The sequence below is a fragment of the Daphnia carinata genome, chromosome 1, assembly GCF_022539665.2.
Source record: "Daphnia carinata strain CSIRO-1 chromosome 1, CSIRO_AGI_Dcar_HiC_V3, whole genome shotgun sequence".
Taxonomy (NCBI): domain Eukaryota; kingdom Metazoa; phylum Arthropoda; class Branchiopoda; order Diplostraca; family Daphniidae; genus Daphnia; species Daphnia carinata.
In genome coordinates, this window is record NC_081331.1 from 13,934,442 (window position 1) to 13,956,839 (window position 22,398).

The 22,398-nt window shown below is 41.3% G+C and overlaps 6 protein-coding genes across 8 annotated transcripts; all 6 read left to right on the plus strand.

Moving 5' to 3' along the window:
* The first annotated feature begins 1,119 nt into the window (after window positions 1–1,119).
* LOC130691570 (uncharacterized) lies at window positions 1,120–6,058 on the plus strand. The gene is made up of 4 exons (XM_057514525.2): window positions 1,120–1,562; window positions 4,613–4,793; window positions 5,042–5,174; window positions 5,309–6,058. The coding sequence occupies exons 1-4, from the start codon at window positions 1,515–1,517 to the stop codon at window positions 5,556–5,558; spliced, it is 612 nt and encodes a 203-aa protein (XP_057370508.1). The 5' UTR covers window positions 1,120–1,514; the 3' UTR covers window positions 5,559–6,058.
* Window positions 6,059–10,875: 4,817 nt separating this feature from the next.
* LOC130691598 (cuticle protein CP14.6-like) lies at window positions 10,876–13,560 on the plus strand. 3 transcript variants are annotated; one of them, XM_057514556.2, is made up of 3 exons: window positions 10,876–11,031; window positions 11,102–11,223; window positions 11,297–11,774. In XM_057514556.2, the coding sequence occupies exons 1-3, from the start codon at window positions 11,023–11,025 to the stop codon at window positions 11,592–11,594; spliced, it is 429 nt and encodes a 142-aa protein (XP_057370539.1). In that variant the 5' UTR covers window positions 10,876–11,022; the 3' UTR covers window positions 11,595–11,774. The 3 variants fall into 3 exon arrangements, with proteins under 3 accessions (XP_057370539.1, XP_059350811.1, XP_057370538.1); XM_059494828.1 differs by lacking the exon at window positions 11,297–11,774 and adding an exon at window positions 13,102–13,560 and having other exon boundaries at window positions 10,877–11,031; XM_057514555.2 differs by lacking the exons at window positions 10,876–11,031; window positions 11,102–11,223; window positions 11,297–11,774 and adding exons at window positions 12,703–12,831; window positions 12,905–13,035; window positions 13,102–13,544.
* A 2,097-nt stretch (window positions 13,561–15,657) lies between these two features.
* Window positions 15,658–16,452, plus strand: LOC130691624 (pupal cuticle protein 20-like). The gene is made up of 3 exons (XM_057514593.1): window positions 15,658–15,705; window positions 15,940–16,058; window positions 16,130–16,452. Exons 1-3 carry the CDS (start codon window positions 15,697–15,699, stop codon window positions 16,362–16,364), a joined length of 363 nt encoding a protein of 120 aa, XP_057370576.1. The 5' UTR covers window positions 15,658–15,696; the 3' UTR covers window positions 16,365–16,452.
* A 1,125-nt stretch (window positions 16,453–17,577) lies between these two features.
* Window positions 17,578–18,895, plus strand: LOC130691599 (cuticle protein CP14.6-like). The gene is made up of 3 exons (XM_057514557.1): window positions 17,578–17,736; window positions 18,092–18,225; window positions 18,299–18,895. The coding sequence occupies exons 1-3, from the start codon at window positions 17,728–17,730 to the stop codon at window positions 18,582–18,584; spliced, it is 429 nt and encodes a 142-aa protein (XP_057370540.1). The 5' UTR covers window positions 17,578–17,727; the 3' UTR covers window positions 18,585–18,895.
* Window positions 18,896–19,193: 298 nt separating this feature from the next.
* LOC130691602 (larval cuticle protein 65Ag1-like) lies at window positions 19,194–20,001 on the plus strand. The gene is made up of 3 exons (XM_057514560.2): window positions 19,194–19,341; window positions 19,427–19,557; window positions 19,622–20,001. The coding sequence occupies exons 1-3, from the start codon at window positions 19,333–19,335 to the stop codon at window positions 19,902–19,904; spliced, it is 423 nt and encodes a 140-aa protein (XP_057370543.1). The 5' UTR covers window positions 19,194–19,332; the 3' UTR covers window positions 19,905–20,001.
* Window positions 20,002–21,026: 1,025 nt separating this feature from the next.
* On the plus strand, window positions 21,027–22,005 carry LOC130691589 (endocuticle structural glycoprotein SgAbd-3-like). The gene is made up of 3 exons (XM_057514548.1): window positions 21,027–21,140; window positions 21,213–21,385; window positions 21,479–22,005. Exons 1-3 carry the CDS (start codon window positions 21,132–21,134, stop codon window positions 21,798–21,800), a joined length of 504 nt encoding a protein of 167 aa, XP_057370531.1. The 5' UTR covers window positions 21,027–21,131; the 3' UTR covers window positions 21,801–22,005.
* The last annotated feature ends 393 nt before the right edge of the window (window positions 22,006–22,398 follow it).

Sequence of the window (22,398 nt, forward strand, 5' to 3'; positions counted from 1 at the left end):
TGGCTGCTTTTGGTGGTGATAGTACGTTGTTGTATAACGTTGCGAATAAAATAAGATTGGTTTTTGTTTGTTTTTAGGATCGAACACAGAAGGAAGTTGTTAGAAACTGGCCATTGGCTAACCTTTTTGTGTTTTTTTTTTTTGCGCTAGCTCCGGATTGTTCCAAAAGGAATGATTTAAATGGAATAAAATAATAAAATATTTTGTTCGATGGAATTACGGGGCCGCCCTCTAGCCCAATTCCATCCCGGACTAGTCACGATCGTCATTCACGACGTATTCCATGATGAAACTATCCAATCCCCTTCTTTTTTTTTCTTTATTCTTGCTCAAGTTGTGCTGTATGGGAAAGATGGCCTTTTTTCAGAAGTTGCCAGTCTCTTTTCCTTTAATCACTGTTCGTTCGAGGATTCCAAAAAAAAAAAAAATTTGCATACGACCAGTGAGCAATACAATACATCACGACGGATTGACGAAAGTCTGTTAAAATCAGCCCCACTTTAATGGGATGCTACACCAAACCTCTGGTGTGTATCGTCAGAAATAAATGCAATCGTTGAATGCGAAATGAGGCACCGAAGGAAGGCCCTACTTTGTTGGTTTTTTTCGATGTTGGACATGAAACGTTTCGGCGATGACGGCTGGTAAAAATAAATAAAAAAAAAAAAATAAAGAGAAAGAGCGACGAACAAAACATGAAGAAGAGAGAGAGAGAGAGAGAGAGTGGGAGGTTCTGTTGAAGTCGCTGGATCGGGTTGGGTTTCTGTTGGGGAGGAGGAAGAGCAGCGTGAGCACGACAGAGCCCAAAAGAAACGACGACCTCCCCACAACACACACACACACACACACACGCGAATGAAAAAGGGCAGGATAAAGAAAAAAAAAACAACAAAAAAAAAAAAAACACAGACGAAGAAAGAGAGAGAGAGAGAGGATGTGTATAGTAGTGGTAGTAGCACGCGGAACCAGCCGCAGACAGCCGCAGCTTGAGGTGTGGGGCTGTAGTGTGGGGCTATAGTATTTAAATAGGCGCGGGAGTCGAGTGAGCCACGGCATTTGCGTTTGTTGCTTCGCTGCCGCCTGTTTTTTTTTTTTAAATCTGGAAAGGGGGGACCCGTCCGTTTTTGGTGAATCATTCGTCATCGTCGACGGAGTCGAAGAGTGGCCCCCACGTGTTCTTTTTATTGGTGATCCACATTGCGTCATCAGCGTTTGAAACATACCCGCCATGTCGGTCAATTTGAGTGACGACGCTAATTGGTCATCGTCAACGTGATTCTCCATCATTCCCGACAAACTACACACACACACACACACACATTTGGTTTCTCTTCTTGTCTCTTCTCATCTTTCTCAGCTGGCCGGCAGCCGGTCCAGCTCTCTCTCTCTCTCTCCTGTTCGTGTTGTCCGCGTGAATTGTTGAAAGCAACAAGCCTCCTCGTCTTCTTTTTGTAAATAACAAAAATCAGCTGATCGACTTTGTCATCGTCATTACAACACAGACGGCCTGGATAATGAAGAATCATCACGTCACCAGCAGCATTTTTGTCACGCTACTTGCCGTAAGTGCCAAAAAAAAAAAAAAAAAAAATCCCGAACTGACGTCATCCCCCTGTTTTGATTTTTTTTTTTTTTTTGCCTTTTCTTTTGTCGAGACTCCCCAACGTGTTGTGTCTGCGTACCTTCAGTATTTTGTGTGTGTTTGTGTAGATGCATATAGGCCTGCATATTTAGAGTGACGTCATGGCTAATAATAGAATACGGCGATCGAACAAAAAAAAAAAAGAAAGAAACACAAAATGTAGTCATACATAGACACAGAGGTTTGACGTACGATCGATTCAATTATTGGACGGCCCGTTTCAGCAGAGAAACATAAAGAATGAATGATTTTTATTTGATTGAGGTCGTATGGTAATTTAATTGGAGGGAACAATTTTTGGTGGGCCGTTTATTTTGTATTTTCTTTTTTTTTCTTTTTTTCCCCTCCCGTCCAATGTTCGATAGCAGACACGTTAGCCGGCCACATCACCATCCATATACAACTCGTAGTGCAGCGTATACAACCAAGGTCGATCCTTTTCTTTTTGCTTTCGAGCCACGCGCGTGTCTTGTGTGCAATGCTCTTCGGCGAGTCGTCACTTACTTCAGCTTCTCTGAGTAATTGGAAAAGAATGTCTTCCACCACAAAGAATTTTTTTTTTTTTTTTTTTTTTTTTTTTTAAACCCGATACAACAACAACAACAACCTTCCTCTTTCCCCCCTTCAGATTATCGCAACGGATTTCTTTTACATTCTCTCAAACTGTTGCGCGTGCGCGTCTATTTTGCGCACAACATCGAAAATGACCAGCTTTTCGAAGGTTTTTTTTTTTTTTTCTATTTAAAATTCCAATGCGGTTCAGCTGCGCGCAGGATGCCAAAAATGCTGTGAAAAGAAGAAATAAAAAAAAATATTGCAAAGCAAAAGGGCAGATCCGTGATCTCATATTTATCGCCTCGTCAAACTCTTGTTGCAAAAAAGAAAAAAAAAGCGCGCCATCATTATTTGAATTTGGCAGCGATTGGCACACACACACACACACACACACACACACACGCACAAAACTGGCATTGTAAAATATAAGCAAAGCACGTCGTCAAAATAAAGCGACGACGTGTCCGATGAAGCGCACGTGCGTCTACCATATCTTCCGTATGGCCCATTAATTATTATGACATTTCGTCCCGCAAGAAAAAGAAAGAAAAAAATTTGGATGATGATGATACCCTCGCTTCTATATTGCCGGTGGAACTACTCAACAAGAGAGATACGTCCTTGTCTATGGTGGCTGATCATTCTCTCTCTCTCTCTCTTTTTTCTATTGTCGTTGTATAGACGTAATGGTCATATCCTTGTGGCCATTTACGGTGGCACGAAGGCAAAGAAAGAAAAAGACATAGGGAGAAATTGATTTAGCGAGGCGACAGCCAGTCGAGTCGAGTCGAGTCGCGCTTTGCAACAGTTTCGAATTTATCAAATTGAAAAAGAAAAACTTGTGCCGTACCGCGTCTCCGCCAATAGGAGACAAGGCAACGTGAGATATTTGTATTCCACTGTGTGTTATTTTCTCTTTGATTTCATGAGCTATTGCTGTTCATGAAATCTAAACATGTTCACGCAGAGACGTGGTCGATGAGCATCATCGGTTATTTTGGTGGCTATTCCCATTCGTTCGCCTTCGCTTTTATCTCAACTTTTTTTTTTTTTCACGAAATGCGAACGCAGACAAACGACTATGGCCAAAAACCATCGAATGTTTACCTTTTTGGCTGAGGACAATAGAAAATAGAAGGAAAAAAAAAAAATCCGTTTGCTGATCGAGATTTATTCTTGCGACAGTCATGCCAAGAAAATGTTCACATGCTCAACTAAAAAGCTTTTAAGAAGAAGAAGGCAAAGAAGAACTTACCGAAAGACGGTTCGAGTTATTTAGACAAAAAAAAAACAACAAAAAAAAAAGACAATTGATGGACGGCTACATCCAAACACGGTGACAATTTTTTCTTTTTCACTTGGGACTTTCACCGTTAACTCGCCATTATTCGTTCATTTCTTTGGGTTGGGTTTGCAGCAAAAGCTGTGCAAACCTTTCCCACCTAAATAGTTAAAGTAGAAAAAAAAAAAAAAAAAAGGTGCGCGCTTCCCTTTTGATTTACGATGAGATTTTTTGAATGACGCGATGTCACGACGATCCTATGCATATCCACAATTTCAGGTGAAATGTGTTTGAAACAAAAATATGAGTTACAGTTGTTGGCTATTCGTATAGCGGGACTCTGCACCGCCACGCAATTCAATGACACAAGTATCTTCCATCATTTTTGGTAATGTCGCTAAATTATTATAATTTCAACTAGCAAGCATAAATGAACAGCTGATCTCCCTCGTTTCACTCTCTTGGTTTAGTTTAGAGGGGTCACTTTCACCTCCCCTTCTAAAAAACAATTTGAGTCTTTTCTCTCACCTTTCATCACACCTGAAATTGGTTGACTTTATTCCGCCTTCGGTCGTCTATATGCCACACGTTTCTATTTTCGGGACTTGTTTGGGCCGAATGCAGCACTTTTTTTTTTTTTTTTTTTTTTTTACCTGAGCCTAAAGCCTTGGCGAAAACTAATTTTTTTAAAAGATGGCCTATCTTAGCATCAGCATCGTTCCATTTGCATATTATCACGGATAGGTCGGGTCACTCGGACCGAACACCAAAACCAGTGAAAATGCAAAGAAAAAGAAAAAAAAAAAAAAAAAACAACAACAGAGAAATCGGGAAAGTTTCACCTGTCCGACCGTTTTTGGCAGATCAAAAATTGGGGGCAGAAAATTGGCCGATGCAATCGGGCGGGAGTTACTTAACGCACATTTTGCGACGGTTCTTCAATTAACACGATCCTAAATCAGGTAGAAAAGAAAAGAATGTTAATGAAAACGAGAGAAGGAAAGGGAAAATTTGATTTCTTAAAACTTTCGAATGAGCTTAAGGGCTTCGCGTTTGTGTCTGCGTTCAAATCTTTCTCACGACGGCTCGTTTTTCCCGCGTGACTCACGTCAGCTACGTTTATCGTTCACTAGATGGTGTGGGACGGCGTTCGTGCAGGACAACTCACGCCCTTCGACTGGAACGAGACGGTAGGCGACAGCGACAGCGACAGTTTCTACGAAGGCCGTTTGCCCGTTCACTCGAACGACGTCTCATTCACGACGTTCACCATGGACCCTCAAACGGGCGCTTACACATTCGGTTACGATACTGGTAACGTAAATAATAAATCCTTCATTAATAAACCGAGCAAAAACACATACACGTCTGTGGATTGTGATTTGCGTATCGAACAAGGCAAAATAAATCGCTCGTATGAATAAGACATCAGCTGGATCGTTATGGCCGCTGAATTCATATGACTATCTTTATCGTAATAAAAATATGTGTACATGTCCTTGTTTGGTTTTGGAACTTATCGTGTAAATCGATTGCGTGCATTTCCGTGTCGTCCATTTAAGGAGGTGGAGAACATCAGTCGTACCGCGTCGAAACGCGTTCACCTGACGGAACCGTAACGGGACGTTACGGTTACGTAGATCCGGAGGGAGTGTTACGCATCGTCGACTACGTGGCTGATCGCCGTGGATATCGGTGAGTCAATCAAATTTGGATATGTCGATGTCTTGCATTTTCATGTATTGAGGATGGGGTAGCGGAGAAGCGCGGGCTTTTTTGAATTTGAAATTTTATTTTAACCTCCCTGGTGATAATTGATGGGATGCTAGGCCAAAGATAACGACGAGGTATCCGGTGTCGCGGACGACGTCGTTCATCGGCCCGATCCCGTCGCCGATCCTCCAAGAGGAATCGCGGCTGAAAACGCGCAAGATCCCGTTCGCCACGCCTCTAGTGACGGCGTCGCTCTTCACCAACCAGATCGTCAGCATTGGCGACGTCGATCTCGCCAGTATCAGCAGTAGCATCAGCAGCAGCAGGGCAGACACGTTACCTCCTTTCCCTTTATTCGACCTTTGAAATTGCTCCGGGTCTTTTTCTTTTTTCTTTTAAGTGGTGTCCTAAAAAGAAAAAAATTAAGGACTTCAATAAAGATGAAATAGGATTGTTTAAAATCGAGTAATTAAAAGTACGATTTGCGCTTGTGCGCACTTGCGTTTGTGCTCAGTTTTTTTTTGTTCATGGAAATGTTATGTGTAAGAAACCCGGTGGAGGGTAGCCGCCCCGGCCTTTTGCTCGTGAAATCGAGAGCTGTTAGTGCCGACTTTTATTCTTTGTGTGTGTGCGTTTTTTTTTTGATTCCCTCTCTTTTTGTTTTTTTGCTGTACGTACGTGCATGTCTGCGTGAATCCCCTTTCTTTCTAGTAGAAAGTTGTTGTTGTTTGTCGTTTGTTGTATCCTGTACCTCCATTTCCACACATTGCCCTGGCCGCCCTTCCCTTTTTATGTCTTTCTCTCATCAGAATAAAAAGAAGAGAAGTAGAAAAAAAAAAACAATAAGAAGCTAGGGAAAAAAAAAACAAAAACAAACTTGAAACAGAAAAATTCAGGAACATTCTGGAACTAGTTTCCAAGCGCCATGATATTGACGCCGCTGCACGCTCAGACACTTGCGATAAGAACATGCAACATAAATGCGCAGTTTGTTATATGGATATACATATATATATGTACGCACACCATTAAGAAAAGGGGGGGGGGGGGTTCTACTTGCCAACTTCTGCGATGATTGCAACGAATCGGTATAATAAAAATAGACAGAAATTGAACGATAATTTGATTGTACCCCTCGGAGGAATCGTATCCTCGTTGTCGTTCGTTGGCCATAAACTGCCAAAAAAGTGCAACTTCATTTCCTTTTTTTTTTTTTTATTACTAATATTGCGAAGTAATTCAGTTTCTTGCCTTCCGGACGTGTGAAACCCCCTGTCGAGTATGAAAGCTCGTTTTCACTCATTTTCTCTCGTTTCATTTATACGTCTTGATCAAATAATTGGCACGCCATGACGACCAATCGCAACATTTCGCATATCTCTCATAGAATTATTGATTTAAAAAAAAACAAAAAAAACGATTACCATTTTTGCACAATAATTGGAGAGGCAATGCGCAAATGTTCCCATTTATTGAAACGAATTGTCTTTAAATTAAAATCGCTTGAATTTGACGGAGATATCCTTTCATTGCAACAACGGAGAAATCTTAAAAATGGCATAAAAAAAAAAAGTAGAAAGGGAAAGGAGAATATTAAGGTCAGCTGATGGTTATCGTCCATCGTTTTGAGATTTGTCAGGAAAAAAAAAAAAAAAAGCGAACACACCTCGACATGGATGACGAGCCCCACATCAACGCGAACGGCCGCCTTACTAGCCAGTTATTAGGGCGCTGCGGTAGATTGCCTAGATTTCGAATCTAATCGTGAGCTTTAAGCCAAGTGTTGGGAAATGATGTCATTTTCACAAAGTCAACTGTTTCAACTTCAACTGAAAATATGCAAATCGATAAGAGTGGAGGCTTTTTAAAAAAAAACCTGTGAGAAAACCTAAAAACAAAAATGGATATTCGATATCGACAATGGCTTCTGAATATTTAGTTCCATCAAAGACCAATAGATTTTAAATGCAAAAGGCTTCAAGAAAAGACTAAAACAACAAAAGGAGGTAGCGTGCATTGGACGTGTGCCAACTTCAACTATTCCAATCGCTATGGTAACAAGCGATTTTTTTCTTTTTGAAAAGCAGTGTTCCAGCGAATAAAGAAAACTCGCGAGGACAACAACTGCTTCGATAAAAAAGATTCGATAATGAATTCACACGCACGCAGCAGCAATCGTTAAGGTCTTTGTCGTGCCGTTGTGTTCCCTTAGTTGTTACCTTGCTATTTGAACAGCAGGGGTTACGACAAAGTCAACTCGTTCACTTGTTTTCTCATTCTACTCACATAATAGGGCAACACGCAAGTCTATACTGTCGCCGGCACCAATTGTATAAACGATCACGTTGAACGTTCGTGCGTCACCTTGATATCGTCAACCTTTACGTCCCAAAAATATTTAGGACGCTTGGAGAACATTGTAGTTTTTAAAACCAAGTGCACAATGTGTGACAGCAAACGTCCATCCGCAATTCAAGATAATTGCGTGAAATTTTCGTCCACTCTTCGTTTTCGTTCAATTTAAAACACGCGCGTTCAGCGAACTGCGTTTTCAAAAAGCTTCGAGCCAAAGACTTTGATCGGACTTGTCGGATCGTCAGCTGTTTTGAATCAGCATTTTGTGTGCACACGTATAGGAGCGATCCATATACGTTTTTTTTTTTTCTTTTACACAACGCATAACGCAGTGAAAGTCGTTTTTGTAGATCTGACGTAATCCAAAAACAGGGAATGGCTGAAAAAAAAAAAATGCTACGTGACACGCGCTGCAGCGCTCGTTCCATTTAGTCAATGTTTACGTGCATTTATATGCAAATAGCTGAGATCAATGATTGACTGGGAGGTTAACGACATCGTACAACGGATAAAAGTTCTATTTTCACTATGCAGATGTATAAGGCAGCAAATGTTTGGAAAATAGAGAAACTAACGAGATCGTCAGAGAGGGACATGAAGTGGAATGAACCTGACGCATTTGGCTAAGCGTATAGGGAACAGATTGGCGTTGCAATCGAAAATTGGCTAGCAAATATAGAAGCGTTCATATCGTCTCTATAGTCTAAGTCTAAACAAATTTTCAAGCGAAACAGGTAGAACTTGTTGCGATGGCATGTATCAATTAAACCGCCTGAAGCAGCTTGAATAAGATACGAGCTGTCGAAATTATGGTGAAACTGTGCCCCCCCCTCCGCTAGTAAGAATAGATTAAGAATACGGGAAACTGATAGCAACAAAATAAATATTTCATTGCGGAGAAAACGCGAAAAATCTTAAGGGTGGAGTCACATTGTTGTACTCCCGATACGGCCAGAGGTGATGGCGTAATTTGGCCAGCAGGCAAACACTTTTATTTTCATTTGCGCAAAAAATAAAATAAAATAAAATAAAATGTGAAATCATAAAATGTTTTTTTATTTTTTAAGATTCGTCGATTGGATTTCAATTTTTTTTTTTTTCCAGAACGGTTACGTCATAACGGTGCGGCGAGCAGGGCATCTGGTATACGCAGGTTGAAATAATCAGGAGCTGTACACGATTTTTCCTCTTTAGGCGTATTTTTAAGATAATAAAAAATGAGTTTGCGTAGCCGCTAGGAACACAATCAGGTCAAGGAAGTATAATATCATTCACTTTTCTTTTTTGATTGGGAAATGGTGAGCCAGGAACATTTTTCACGCACGTCGTGAAACGATGATGATGATCACATTTTTTTTTTTGCTTTGTTTTTTTTCTCAAAGTCACTTAGCGCAGACCTGACTGCAAGTTTCTACTGATGTCACGAACGGTGACGTGTCCGCTTTCGTCTTTTGTTTTTCCCCTCAAATTATAATTTGACATGAGATAGTGGAAAAAAAAACAAAACAGAGAGGGTATTGAAAGGAGGAGAAAGGGAAAATGTGATGATCGAAAAAAATAGCTGCTTTGATTGTGGCGCTGAAATTAGACAGCGATGGAATAATAGAGATTGGACGCGTTCGGCGTGACTCACGGGACAGCCATCAACGACCGCAAGATGTCTATACGGAGAAAAACCAGCTGAATTAAGACAAAGTCCTTTTCAATGTTCTTCTAATGAACAGCGTAGAGACTTGCTGGTCGTTTTAACACGACATTTGCCAAGGTTGAGGATGCTTCACTGAAGCACAAAAAAAAAAAAGAGCTTCTTCTTATATACCTGGAACTCGAAATAGGTCGTCATTTTCCCTTTCAGGTGGTTTAACATGAATAAAAGCATAGCGCACGGTTGCCCGCCAACGAGGACCAGCGTGTATCTTACCATCGGCTAATAATAGATTTTTACGAGCACACGGATTGCATCTTGCTGCTAGTGAGTTTTTAGACTTGAAAGATCCCCGTCTGATGGAGAAACCACGAAGTAGACAAACCGCAAAAAAAAAATTGCTTTGTGTAATTATTGAAGGCTCATTGATCTGCTCGGCGTGATTGCGTATAGTTAAATGTACAGAGATGGAGGCGAGATGTTGATTAGATATGGCCTAGACGACCTTCTCTCACCCAAGAGATGTGTTACATCTACAGCCAGCCAATCTGTTAGGTTGTATGGATGGATGTGACGGATACAAGGCCGTCAATTGCTGAATATTTTGACAATGATAATACCCGTATGTGCTACCCATACGGCCTTTAAATTCAATTTCTTTTTTCGAAAGTAGCATAGCGCAAAAAAAAAAAAAAAAACGAAAATGTTCCTCTGCTGGGATGTCAATTTTTCTTCAATTTCACCTGACAAGGTTATGGTACTGCAACCACTTGAAGATTATAGGCTATATATAGTTAGCTTTCTCTTTCGAAAAAAAACCAAAACTGTTAAAGCTTTTTTGTTTAATAATAATGAGCCCTGTGACCCAGACACACTGCAACACTTGCCTGTAACAGCTATGGAAGTCAAACGGCTGCCGATTTCCTTTTCTTCTGCCAGCAAAAATGAAAAGAGCCAACATGTCTGCTAATATTTCTAAAAGGCTAACCTTTAAAAAAATATATAATTTTCTCTTTTTGTCGCTTTCTCGAAGGCCTTTTCTAGACGCCATCAAATTCAAGGTTGATCAAGTTTGGGAAGGAAAACATGTACATCTCTTTTTTTGGCTCTAAGGTCAAAACCTACATTTTATTAAGGAAGGTTCTCGTGCCAATCGTAGATTTCTTATCCCAACTCTGCTGGTCTTTTCACGCACCGCCTGCTCCAGTACATTCGATACAACAGTTTTCGTGTACGGTAAATTGGCCCTGAGATGCCAACGATGTTTTGAACGGACAGCGTAGAACCTTCTTTTTTGCGATGATTATCCTGCCCTACTTCCTCCTCGATATTATGTCAAACCGCACTGGTTAGTGTGTGTGTGTGTGTGTCTTGTGAAGTGAAAGCCCGAAACGGATCTAATAAAGAACAAAAATCCGAGAAGAGTCTGAAAGTCAAGTGGGCGTGGTCGTGATAGTTGCGAAAAAAAAAAAAAAAGGGAACAATAAGCTCGAACTAAAATTGCGAATATAGCTTATGGATATGTTGTTACGAAACAGCAGCGTCGATGGGGTTCCAGCGTGGCGTTTAACGACGCTGGGAATGGCTTGCAAAGAGGCGTCGTCGCGGCTGTTGTAAGTGGGTCAAACTGGGCAGAAAAGAAAAATTGAAAATAAAAGGAAAATGAACGAGGAAAAGAAGAAGAAGAAGAATGGAAAAAAAAAATAGGTATTTCTATATGTTCCACTCTCTCACTTGCGTTCCACAAAGGAGAAAACTACCCTCGGTATATAAGCCCGAGTGTCATCCAACTACTGGCATCAGTTCTTCAACTAACCAACTTCAGTCAACATGAATCTGGTAAGCGTTTAATCTGCTATAACAAAGAAATGTCTTTGAAATTCATTCCATTTTTTCGTTCAAATTCAAGTTCATCGTCGCCGCTGTCTTGGCCGTTGCTGCCGCTGCTCCTTCCAGCTACTCCAAGGATGCCGAGATCGCCATCGTGGCCCAATCCGATGTCCGCAACGTCGATGGCAGTGGCGCATGGAGGTGATTTGATGATTCTTAACTTTAAATCATTTGAAATCATTCCAAAATTTTCTTTTCAATTAAAAATTTTAAGTTATGCCGGCTCTGACGGAACTACCCGTGATGAATCGTACGCTCAGAAGCAATTGGCTGCCCAGTCTAGCTATGGCAAAGACGCTTACGGCAAGGAATACGAGTCCGGAGCTGGACACACCAATAAAGGAGCTACCTATTACATTTCTCCTGAAGGACAAAAGATTACGTTGACCTGGGTAGCTGACGAGAATGGATTCCAGCCCAAGGGTGACCACTTGCCCGTTGCTCCCGTTCACGTTTACGAACTCCCAGTTGCTCCCGCCCTTCCCTACGTCCGCAGCGGACCTGGATTTTAAGAATAGCATTTATCTCCATTGCCTTCCAAAGAAACAAACCAGTCCCTCATACTCTTGAAATGTTTTTTTTTTTCTTTTCTTTCTCACTTACGTCGCATATGTCAATGTGATCTAATATATTCTTTCCTGCGGTGTAAATATTATACACGGTGTACCAAAATACAAATCAAAAAACATAAATTTTTTCTTTCATTTTTAATTCTTTATTTGAAACAATCGAAGGTCGACGTTTGTATCCAACGACGATGGAAGAAGAAAAAAAATATGAATGAAATAGGGACGCCTAATAATCAAAAGTTCTTACCCTGAAGGGCTCGATAGCGTTGAGGTCTCCTAGTCGTGGGAAATTTTCACTTTTGTTTGAATCAAAAGAAACAATAGTTGTGAGGAAAGCCATGAAATTATGGTTACTTTGCTTTGTTTGTCTTTGTTTTCCCCACACACGTTTCTAGTTTACACGCCCGCAAATTTCATAATAGACTCTCACGCATATTGTTTACCATAATTCACTAGGACCCGCCAGACTTTCGCGAATTATTAAATTTTCGAAGCCAGTTTGCGAGTCTGCGATGCTTTGAAGCTCATCCTTCGATAGTTTTTGATTAAATTTTTGAATAACGAGGGAAGCCTCGAAATTTGTCATGATTGTTTCTTTGAAAACGTTTGATGGAGTTTATCGCACTAACCTAATTTAATCGGCCTTCAATGGCAATATTCAAATGTATTGATAACCCAACGATCGACAAACATCTCAGATGTGTTGATACGACTGTTCAATGTAGCGTGAAAGTGAAACAACAGACGCAGATGGATGAAACGATATATCAAATATAAAGGAAAAAAAAAACGAAATGGCATTGAAAAATAAAACAAGAAAGCACAAGCCAGGAAAATCTGTGTCTGAAACGGCACGTTTCAATTTTCTCCCCTTTGGCTACAGTGAAATTTGAATGGAAATGAGCGTCGTTCGTAAAGAAGAGAGAGAAAAAAAAAAACACAGCGGGACGGCATGAACGAGGTACGTCCGTGAGCTACGGCGTCGGGGCTGCTAGGCTTTGCTATTGGGCACACGCAAATGACTTGTGCTTACTTCTTTGTGTGCGTTGCAAATTAGGTCAACAGAAGAAAGAGTTGAGACAGCAATCCCTCCGCCCCTTTGCCGACTATATAAGCCCGGCTCGATCGCATCCAAAATCATCAGTTCTTCAACTCATCAACTCAAGTCAACATGAAATTGGTAACTTGAAAGAATTGCCAAACGCATTTCTTCTTAGTTCATACTCATTTCAATATTTTTAAATTTCAAACAGTTCATCGTCGCCGCTGTCTTGGCCATTGCCGCCGCTGCTCCTTCTAGCTACAAGCCGGAATACAAAGCTCCCGAGATCACCATCGTCAGCCAATCCGATGTCCGCAATCTCGATGGCAGCAGCGCATGGAGGTAATTGAATTTAATCAAATGGATTTTTTAGAAAAACAAATACTTAAAAGAATCATCGATTGACAGCTACGCTGGATCTGATGGAACTACTCGCGATGAGGCTTACGCCCAGAAGACCTTCAAGGGAGTCACCTACGATTCTTACGGCAAAGAATCTTACGGTGATGTCCAAGGAAACACCAACAAGGGATCTTCCTACTGGATTTCTCCAGAAGGCCAGAAATTCACTTTGACCTGGGTTGCCGATGAGGCCGGTTTCGCCCCCAAGGGTGACCACTTGCCCGTCCCTCCCGTCCACGAATACGAACTTCCCGTTGCTCCCGTCCACGTCCCCTTCGACGGCAAGGGCTTCAAGATCTATTAAACGATGACGAATATCTCTTGATTAATGTGTGCCTTTCCACTTCCCCCATCTTATGTCCATCCTCTCCATGCTGGCCAAGTTTATTTTCCCGTTGAAAATCATCACATTGTTGGTGTTCCTTCGAACTGTAAGGCCGTGCAATTGGTATTTATTTTCAGAAAATATATACTATCTGTTCAAATCTCTAAAAAAAGCTTCGTAATCTACAATTAAATTCAACGAATGACATCATTTATCTTTAAAAAGAAGAAAGAGAAAAACGGACGTTGCCCTTGGCGAGCCTATTTGCAAAATTCGTGATTGCTGCGATTTGAACGCATTTTCCCAACCAACGGCAAAATGGCGTAGTCTTTCCACGGGCTAGTTGCTTTTGGAAAACCAGTTTAATGGCACCGTTGGTTTTCTCACGATGCGGTTAGAAGCTCTGTCTAAAACAGGTACAAAGCAAACTACACGTTATTTGCACGTAAATGGCAATCGGATCACCCCCCAAGATAACGCAAAACGGCTGTTACTTTCCCTAGTAAGTTGCAGCGTGTGAGCCTTTCGTCATTGGCTCTATACAATTAAGTAAAAAGAAAAAAAAACAACCTAATATGGTCCATGAATTATGGAGGTTGTTTGAATTTCACATTGGCAGCATTCTACTCCATATTAAAAAGCTATTGCATTAAAACGAAAGCACGCAAACAAGAGCCCCTCGTCCATAAGGCGAAAATTCATTACTCTTACAACAACACAGAAAAAAAAAGGATCTAGTTTTTTTTCTCTCCATACTCGTCTATTGCGATTGTTTATGGCCAAATGATTTTCCTTTGAATACACACAGGTTTCTTGATTCCATTATACGAATGTACGCGTGTAAAGGTAAGGAAAGCCCTGCTGAAAATGGGAATAGATTTTTTATTTCAAATTTTTACGGTTCTTACATCGCCATGTCTAATGTGAAAGCGTGTGATGTACTATCTTGTTTTTGTTTTTTTTTGTTTTTTTTCAACTGAAATTGATGGTCCGTGTTCATTGACTTTCGATGGGCCATAGAAACTCTGAAAGCGTCGTGTTTGAATTCTTGGAAAAGACGCGAATTTACCTGTATCATTGTTTCCCCGAAATGCCAGTCATCATCAACAGTTTCACCTGAGTCTGGGGTCGTGTCGGGTCATCTAACAGAATTGTGATGCCACGTGAACAACGGCATCAAAGTATGAAAGTCACGAGTGAAAGTCAACGACATTCGAAGGGACCCACCTTGACATGCGCAACTGATCAACTACTAGACATGTCTGCTGTCTGACTGTCGTTCTATTGACGATGCAAAAATTTGATGACGGATCATCAGAGGAGAGAGTGATAAATGACTGGTGTGATTTTCATCGATTCATCGATTGATCATCCTTACAGCCATTACAGAGTGGCAAGATGTTCATCCAGTTTATACAATTTACCTTTTTATTTTATCAGTTTACCTTGATGATGAAACGCAGCAGCCGTTGCAGGTCACGACTTGACGTGATGATATCATGATTGATAGTTTTACGTCTGATCGATCTGCACGTGCTAAATTTTTAGGCGTCAAACGACACGACAATGGATCCAACTGCAACGTTTTATGTGAAGGAGAAAAGATCGTTTTCCACGGAAAACCAGACAATGAGGAGACAGTTTGCTTACCCTTCCCTCAGCTCGTCGTAAAGTAGGGAAAGAGGTAGGAACGGAAAGGGAAAATACATCATCCTTTTTATGACAAATATACTCCAAGATAATTTGTTTCAAAGCGTCCCTTCTGCTGCCCAGACATAGCCACAGACTTTAGAGATACTTACAGCCATTTTGCGACTCCGTGCCACTTTGCTAATTCGCTCTCTCACGTTCGACTTTCGCGACATAGACGAAAATGAACGTGACCCAATGAAACACAATATTTTTTTTAAAATTTTTCCAATCTTCAGAAAGGGCAAAGCATTCCATTGATTGGTCGATCGAAGTTACTGAAGTATCGAGATTGAACAAAAGTGCCCAATTTTCTCAGTGGCATTCAAGGAAAGTGGGACTAAAACGAGGGACGATTTCACGCGTTCGGCCGCAGCCGCAGACACACGGATAGGCCTGCCGGGCAAGTTGGGTGACGAAAATTGTAAGAGAAAAAAGGGAAAAATATTTATCGATGAGTGAACTAGGCCACAATGTTGTGTATACACCCTCGTTACGTTTCGTTTATCCGTCGTGGTATATAAAGGCGCGTGTGGGCTACGCAGAAATCAGTTGATCATTTGTTCCTCATCGCCACCTGAACCAACATGAAACTGGTAAACATTTCGTTTGTAAATTGTGGAATTCGTTTTTTTTTTTTTTTTTACCATCCAAAAAGGCATACGTAAACCTGCGAATAGGTAGACAGGTTTTTAGTAAGACAAAAAAAAGGAGTTTAAAACTTGTTCCCGTTGTCTAGTTTGAACTGATTTGGTTGGGCCGAGTCAAGGGAAATCCCCGTTTGATTTTCTTTTTTTCTCTTCCTAATCCATTTGTTACAAATCCAATAGTTTGTGATCGCTGCCGTCTTGGCTGTGGCTGTTGCTGCTCCATCCGGATACAAAGGTCCTGCCATCACCATCACTGCCCAGTCTGACGTCCGTAACGCTGACGGAAGTAGCCAATGGAGGTAAACTATACGTTTATTTCGAATATCAAACGCCTGTTTAAACTAACTAAAAATGAATGAACCTGTTCCAGTTATGCCGGCTCTGACGGTACCACTCGTGAGGAATCTCAAGCCCAGTTGCCCGGTGGAAAGGACTACGATAACGGAGGTGGTAACACTAACAAGGGAGCTTCGTACTACATCTCACCTGAAGGCCAGAAAATCAGTTTGACGTGGACAGCTGATCAAAACGGTTTCCTGCCTAAAGGTGATCACTTGCCCGTCGCACCGGCTCTACCTTATTCCCGCAGCGGACTTGGCATCTAAATTCATTGACCAGTTGAACCTTGTCCCTCACTTTCATTTTAATATATTGGACCAAATATAATCGATTAAAATAAATGCAACAATCAAATTCGACTTTTCATTTGAGGTCGAAATCCAATGTCAGGTTTTGGTAATACACTTTTGCCAAATGATTTCCAGTTAACTATGGAATGGGTTTAAATCAATAATGCATACCCATTGAAACGCAATTATTCGTGTGAGACGTGATCAGATTTCATCAGCTTGTTTGCAATCAATTTTTAATTCTACGCAATGTGATTAACATTGCGTAGAATGTTAATCACGCAATGAGTGCGTGATTAATTTCTATCACGATTTAGTTTCTCCGATTTGCTTCGTTTTTCATGAGACTTTCAAATACACGTGATTACATCTGCAGACTCATTGCGTTTCTAAAACGCTTCGTTTTAGGAATTTTCAATGTGTCTCGATGCGGACGGACGCACAACAATCTTTTTTATTAGCCAAGTATTTCCGGGGGAAAACATAAAAAAAAAAAAAACGAGGGTTCGTAAAGTCAAGAAACTTTCGCCAGTTTCACCGAAGTACGCTTCGTTTATTCGGATTCTATTGTGACGTCGCACGTGACGTTGAATTCCAAATGTTTAGCACATAAAAATCGACAGACATTGAAGACCGGAAGCTAACGTGTTACTCGATTTCATCAGAAAGGAAACAATAACCTTATAAAGTTGCTACTTTGTCGCCAATCAAGATGGCACGAGGCCCTATTTTCCTTTTTTTTCTTCTAGATTTCATTTATTATTGTCATTTACCACATTTGCTACTCACAAGATTTCTTTTTTTTTTATTCGCTTTCTTCGAGCTTTTTCTTTTTTCCCATTTCACCGTAACACGATAATCCCAACACGCATATACACAGCCACCAACGGCAATTTGATAGTTTAACCTTTTAATTCATAATGGGAGGCGAAAGGTTTTGGAGTATGTACAGAATTGATTAGGCTTGACGATTACAACATAAGCAAACACAAATAAAAACAATTAAGAAACACAATTAAAAGGCACATTTTTATCACATTTGAAAGAAAGTTGGGGGGCTGAGGCGAGAACGATTTCACGCAATGATCGGAGCGTATAAAGAAGTGGGTGCGGTCTGCTATGAGGATGCGTGGCCACCCGGCAAAAAATTTTGGTGACAAAACAGACCAGGAAAAAACAAACAGAAGGAGGAACATTTAGCGAACAGAAGTAGACCAAAGCGATAATCATTACACCTTTCCGTTTCGACCATCCTCCGTCTGGTATATAAAGCTGTGCGTGAGGACCACAGAAATCATCAGTTGTTTACATTTGTTCTACCAACCAACAACCCCTCAACATGCAATTGGTAAGCAAACAATTTTTCCTACTCATTTTCTTCGTAAAGCAGTGCGACAGGAATACATGGCGGAAAACATAAGTCTCTAACGTTTAAAACACCATTGCAGTTGTTCTTCATTGACAAAGCCAGGAAGTTGTTCTAGTTTTCGTGAAAATGTTCAAATTCAAAGTCGAAAACAAGTTGCAAGGGCTTCCCATAAACGGGTTTTACCATCTAAACAGATGGTTGAGTATCCCGCGTTTCATCCGCACTTTCACGGGAACAAAAGGGTCGATTTTTATAATTTTTTGGCAAATGTTCCATAAGGAAAAACAAAAGAGAAAAGGATTTTAACATTAAAACCTGTTTGTGAAACCAACAGTTTCTGTTCGCCACCCTCTTGGCTATGGCTGCCGCCGTTCCATCCGGTACTCCTTACGCTGGATACAAGGCTCCTGCTATTGCTATTGTTGCTCAATCCGACGTCCGCAATGGTGACGGAAGTAGCCAATGGAGGTGATCATCCCTTTGAAATCTTAAAAATAAAAGTTCCTTATAATCTTTGAGCTTCCGTGTGTCTCCCATATAGCTATGCTGGATCTGACGGAACTACTCGCGAAGAATCCCAGGCCCAGAAGTCCGTTCCAGGCTACAAGGACTCTTACGGCAAAGACTACGAATCCGGGGCTGGAAACACCAACAGAGGATCTTCCTATTACGTCTCACCTGAAGGACAGAAGATCAGTTTGACCTGGGTCGCTGATGAAGGTGGATTCCAACCCAAGGGTGACCACCTTCCCGTTGCTCCCGTTCACGTTTACGAACTCCCAGTTGCTCCCGCTCTTCCTTATTCCCGCACTGGACCTGGATACTAAGAAACCAAAGAAAGCTCAACACTATTTTCTTCAATCTTCTTTATTTGCATAATGTCGAGTAATGCGGCATATTTTAATGGACCCGCATCTATCGATTGCCGAGATAATATATTTTTTTCGGATGTTAACATTCAAGCTGTACTTTTTATCGTAATCTCCCTATACAGCAACCGTGATCGGACCTTTCTCAACACTCCCCCACCTTTTCCTTCAGTTCAAATACTAATGGCTTTGAATCGTTGTTGCATCGAGGAATAATTGAAAAATATCGTGTGACCTTTTGATACCAATAAATAGCCAATTGAACATAACTATTGCATCTTACTTCTCATTATAAACAAAAAGCCATTCCGTACTTCAAGGCAATTGTCTGTACAGACAAAGAAATTTGAACAGCGTTTTTTGGAACGTCAATGACGGCCGCATTCGTGATAAATGCAACATGGTCGGCTGAAGCGTAACGTGTAATGCTTTTAATATCCCCGTTGGCTATAGTGAAATTTGAATGTTAAAAGAATAAGAGTCTGGATATGGGACACGAAACTGCAGCACAAGCCGTATAGAATACGTTTTTTTACGTTCACTATGGAACAGAAGAGAACAAAAGCCGTTGCGGTTATGGCCAATCCTTTTGTGTTGTGCAACAATTAGGCCAATTGAAGGCAGGCAGGCCCTTTCGCCGAGTATATAAGCCCGCCTACACCGGCCCTAAGAGCATCAGTTGTTCAACTCATCCACTCGACTCAACATGAAATTGGTAAACACGACTCGCTGGATTTTTGCTCCGTTTTACAACACATTATCATCATCTTAAATTTTACTTTCATTTTGTTTTCCTATAGTTTATCATCGCCGCTGTCTTGGCTTTGGCCGCCGCTGCTCCGTCCAGCTACAAGCCGGAATACAAAGCTCCCGAAATCACCATCGTCAGCCAATCCGATGTTCGCAACGTTGACGGCAGCGGTGCATGGAGGTAATGTTTAACGTAAATTTACAACGCAATCTGTTTCACAATAATAATTCAATATCATTCGTAGCTACGGTGGATCTGACGGTACCACCCGTGACGAGTCCTACGCCCAGAAGCAAATCTCTTCGCCATCCAGCTACGGCAAAGATGCTTACGGCAAAGACACTTACGAAAAGGAATCCGGGGCTGGCCACACCAACAAGGGAAACTCTTACTGGGTCTCTCCCGAAGGCCAGCGCTTCACTCTGACCTGGGCCGCCGATGAGGCCGGTTTCCAACCCAAGGGTGAACACTTGCCCGTTGCTCCAGTCCACATTCCTTTCGACGGCAAGGGCTTCAAGATCTATTAAATGAGCCCTGTCATTGAACTTCGAAGACCTTGTCAACTTGATTTGTAACCGTCCTAAATTATTGATGTGTAAAATAAATGCAAAATCAAACTCGCAATGCAGAATCAAGAGAAATCATTTGTACATGATGTGCGTAAACATTAAGGTGAAACAGGTGGGCAGTTTACCTTCGTAAAAGGAAAATGAAAGCGTCGTGTGGAAGAGAGAACTATAACAGGCTAATGTTTTTGCTTACTGAATCAAGTCTCATTTCTCCTTTCTCTTGTTCCTCTCCATCAAAGCCAAGGGGTTAGTGGCACTTGATTTGTCGTTCGCAGAATTATGGAAACATGAATAAGATTTTCTTTTACGAAATTGTTTTTTACTCCTCGTTCCAGTTTTAAATGCTCTTGTTTACGACGACCATCGTTGAACGAAGGTTTTCTCGGCCTTGGCGATTTAACCGAGGCTACGTAATAAAAAAAAATATCAAAGGCATAAATTAGTTTAGGTATGTTTGACGTTAGGGTTTGGCACGAAGGGAAACAGCGTTATGAATATGTGATACACAATTGTTGAATTGATCTCAATGCCCTTGTTACTTTAAGGTTGTGCGAACCGGTTTTGCCAATTATGTTCATTAATCTCATTGGTTCTATTTCACGTTATGGTTTGACATACTAATTAATGCCAGCAGACAAACAAAGTTGAACGTCCTAAACGATTAATTCATTGTTTTTCAGCTGTTTTTTTCTCAGATTTACGTAATCGACCTTGTCCCCGCCAACACACATTCGCGCCACACCTTTAAGCTTTGCTTCAAACATTAATCAATATCTTCGACCCAAGGAAAGCCAAAAATGTATTTGATTAAGAACATTCAAAACATTCAAAAACATTATTTTGTACTACTTGCCAATGGAGCTCATCAGTTTTCATCAACGGTAAATAGTATGGGAGAGCGTGGAATAATAAGCCGAAAACATATAATTTTAAGCAAAACAGTTCAAGTAAATGTTGGCGATGAGAACAGTGAAATTTGATGAATCAAGGGGCGTTGCCTGGCTCACGAATGACTTACGGAAAAGAGTGAAATGGCCCACCGCTCGACTGCTGCCTGCGTGTACAAAAATTGGGTCAACAAAGCAATGAAAGTGTTGAAGCAGCGCTCCCTTCGCCGACTATATAAACTCGTCCACAGTCGTTCCAAGTCATCAGTTGTTCAACTCGTCATCCCAAAACAACATCATGAAACTGGTAAAACAATTTCTTCGCTATATACGCCTTTCAACATTTAATCCTGAAAACCTTTTCTCTTATTTTTAACAGTTCATCGTCGCCGCCGTCTTGGCTGTTGCTGCCGCCGCTCCTTCCAGCTACGAGCCGGCCTACAAAGCCCCTGCTCCCTATGGCGCTCCTAGCTACAAGGATAACAAGTACGCCGACATCAAGGTGACCAGCCAATCTGATGAGCGCAACATCGATGGCAGCGGTGCATGGAGGTATTTTATCCACACTATTTTTACTTCCCTTTTTTTCAAATTCAATTCAGCTTTGCAATTTGCTTTAACCTGAAATTGTAATTTGTTTCTTAGCTACGCCCAGTCTGACTACACCACCCGTGACGAGTCGTACGCCCAGAAGAAATTCCAAGGCAAAACCTACGACTCTTACGGCAAAGAATCCTACGGTGAAGTCCACGGCAACACCAACAAGGGAGCTTCCTACTGGATTTCCCCAGAAGGCGAGCGATTCACTTTAACCTGGGCTGCCGATGAGGCCGGTTTCGCTCCCAAGGGTGACCACTTGCCCGTTGCTCCCGTCCACGTCTACGAACTTCCAGTGGCCCCAGTCCATGAGTACGTTCTCCCCGTTGCCCCCGCCCTCCCCTACAAACGCACCGGACTCGGCTATTAAAATCCTGAATCGAACTGTATTTGTACGGGAGACACCCAAATATCGTGTCATCTATCCTAGAACTGTACCAATGTAATTTATTGGTGAGAAAAAAAATATATTTTACCTGCGCTCACGTTCAAAAAATGTCTAGCAACGCCTTTCGTTTATTTCAAAAGAACTCGGGAATGTTTATTAGCTCAATAAAGTTTCTCCCCCCTGAGAACGTTGTTTAACACATAAAGCTCTTTCGGGGTCTGTAAACATCAAGTTGTGATGTTAAATGATACTTACGAATTTGGACTAGGGTTTTCCCATATCAACGCTAGAAAGTTGGGCAATGCGCAAAGGCAAAAGAGCGATGAAGAATTTTCGAGTGAGAAACCTTGACGCTTTCTCGAGTGTCATGCAACAAAATATGTGCAAATTAAATTCTTTTGTAGTAGGTGGCAAACTTGATTTTTGCTTTTCAAAGAAACGTAATCATGTCCAACGTCCAAAGGGACCACCTTCGTCAAGATCTTACTTCCAAGCGCTGATGGCATTTCATTTTTGCATAAGGTCGTCCTATTCCTAATCGATTCCGCAATGCTTTGCGATTATTGCAAAAACACAATTG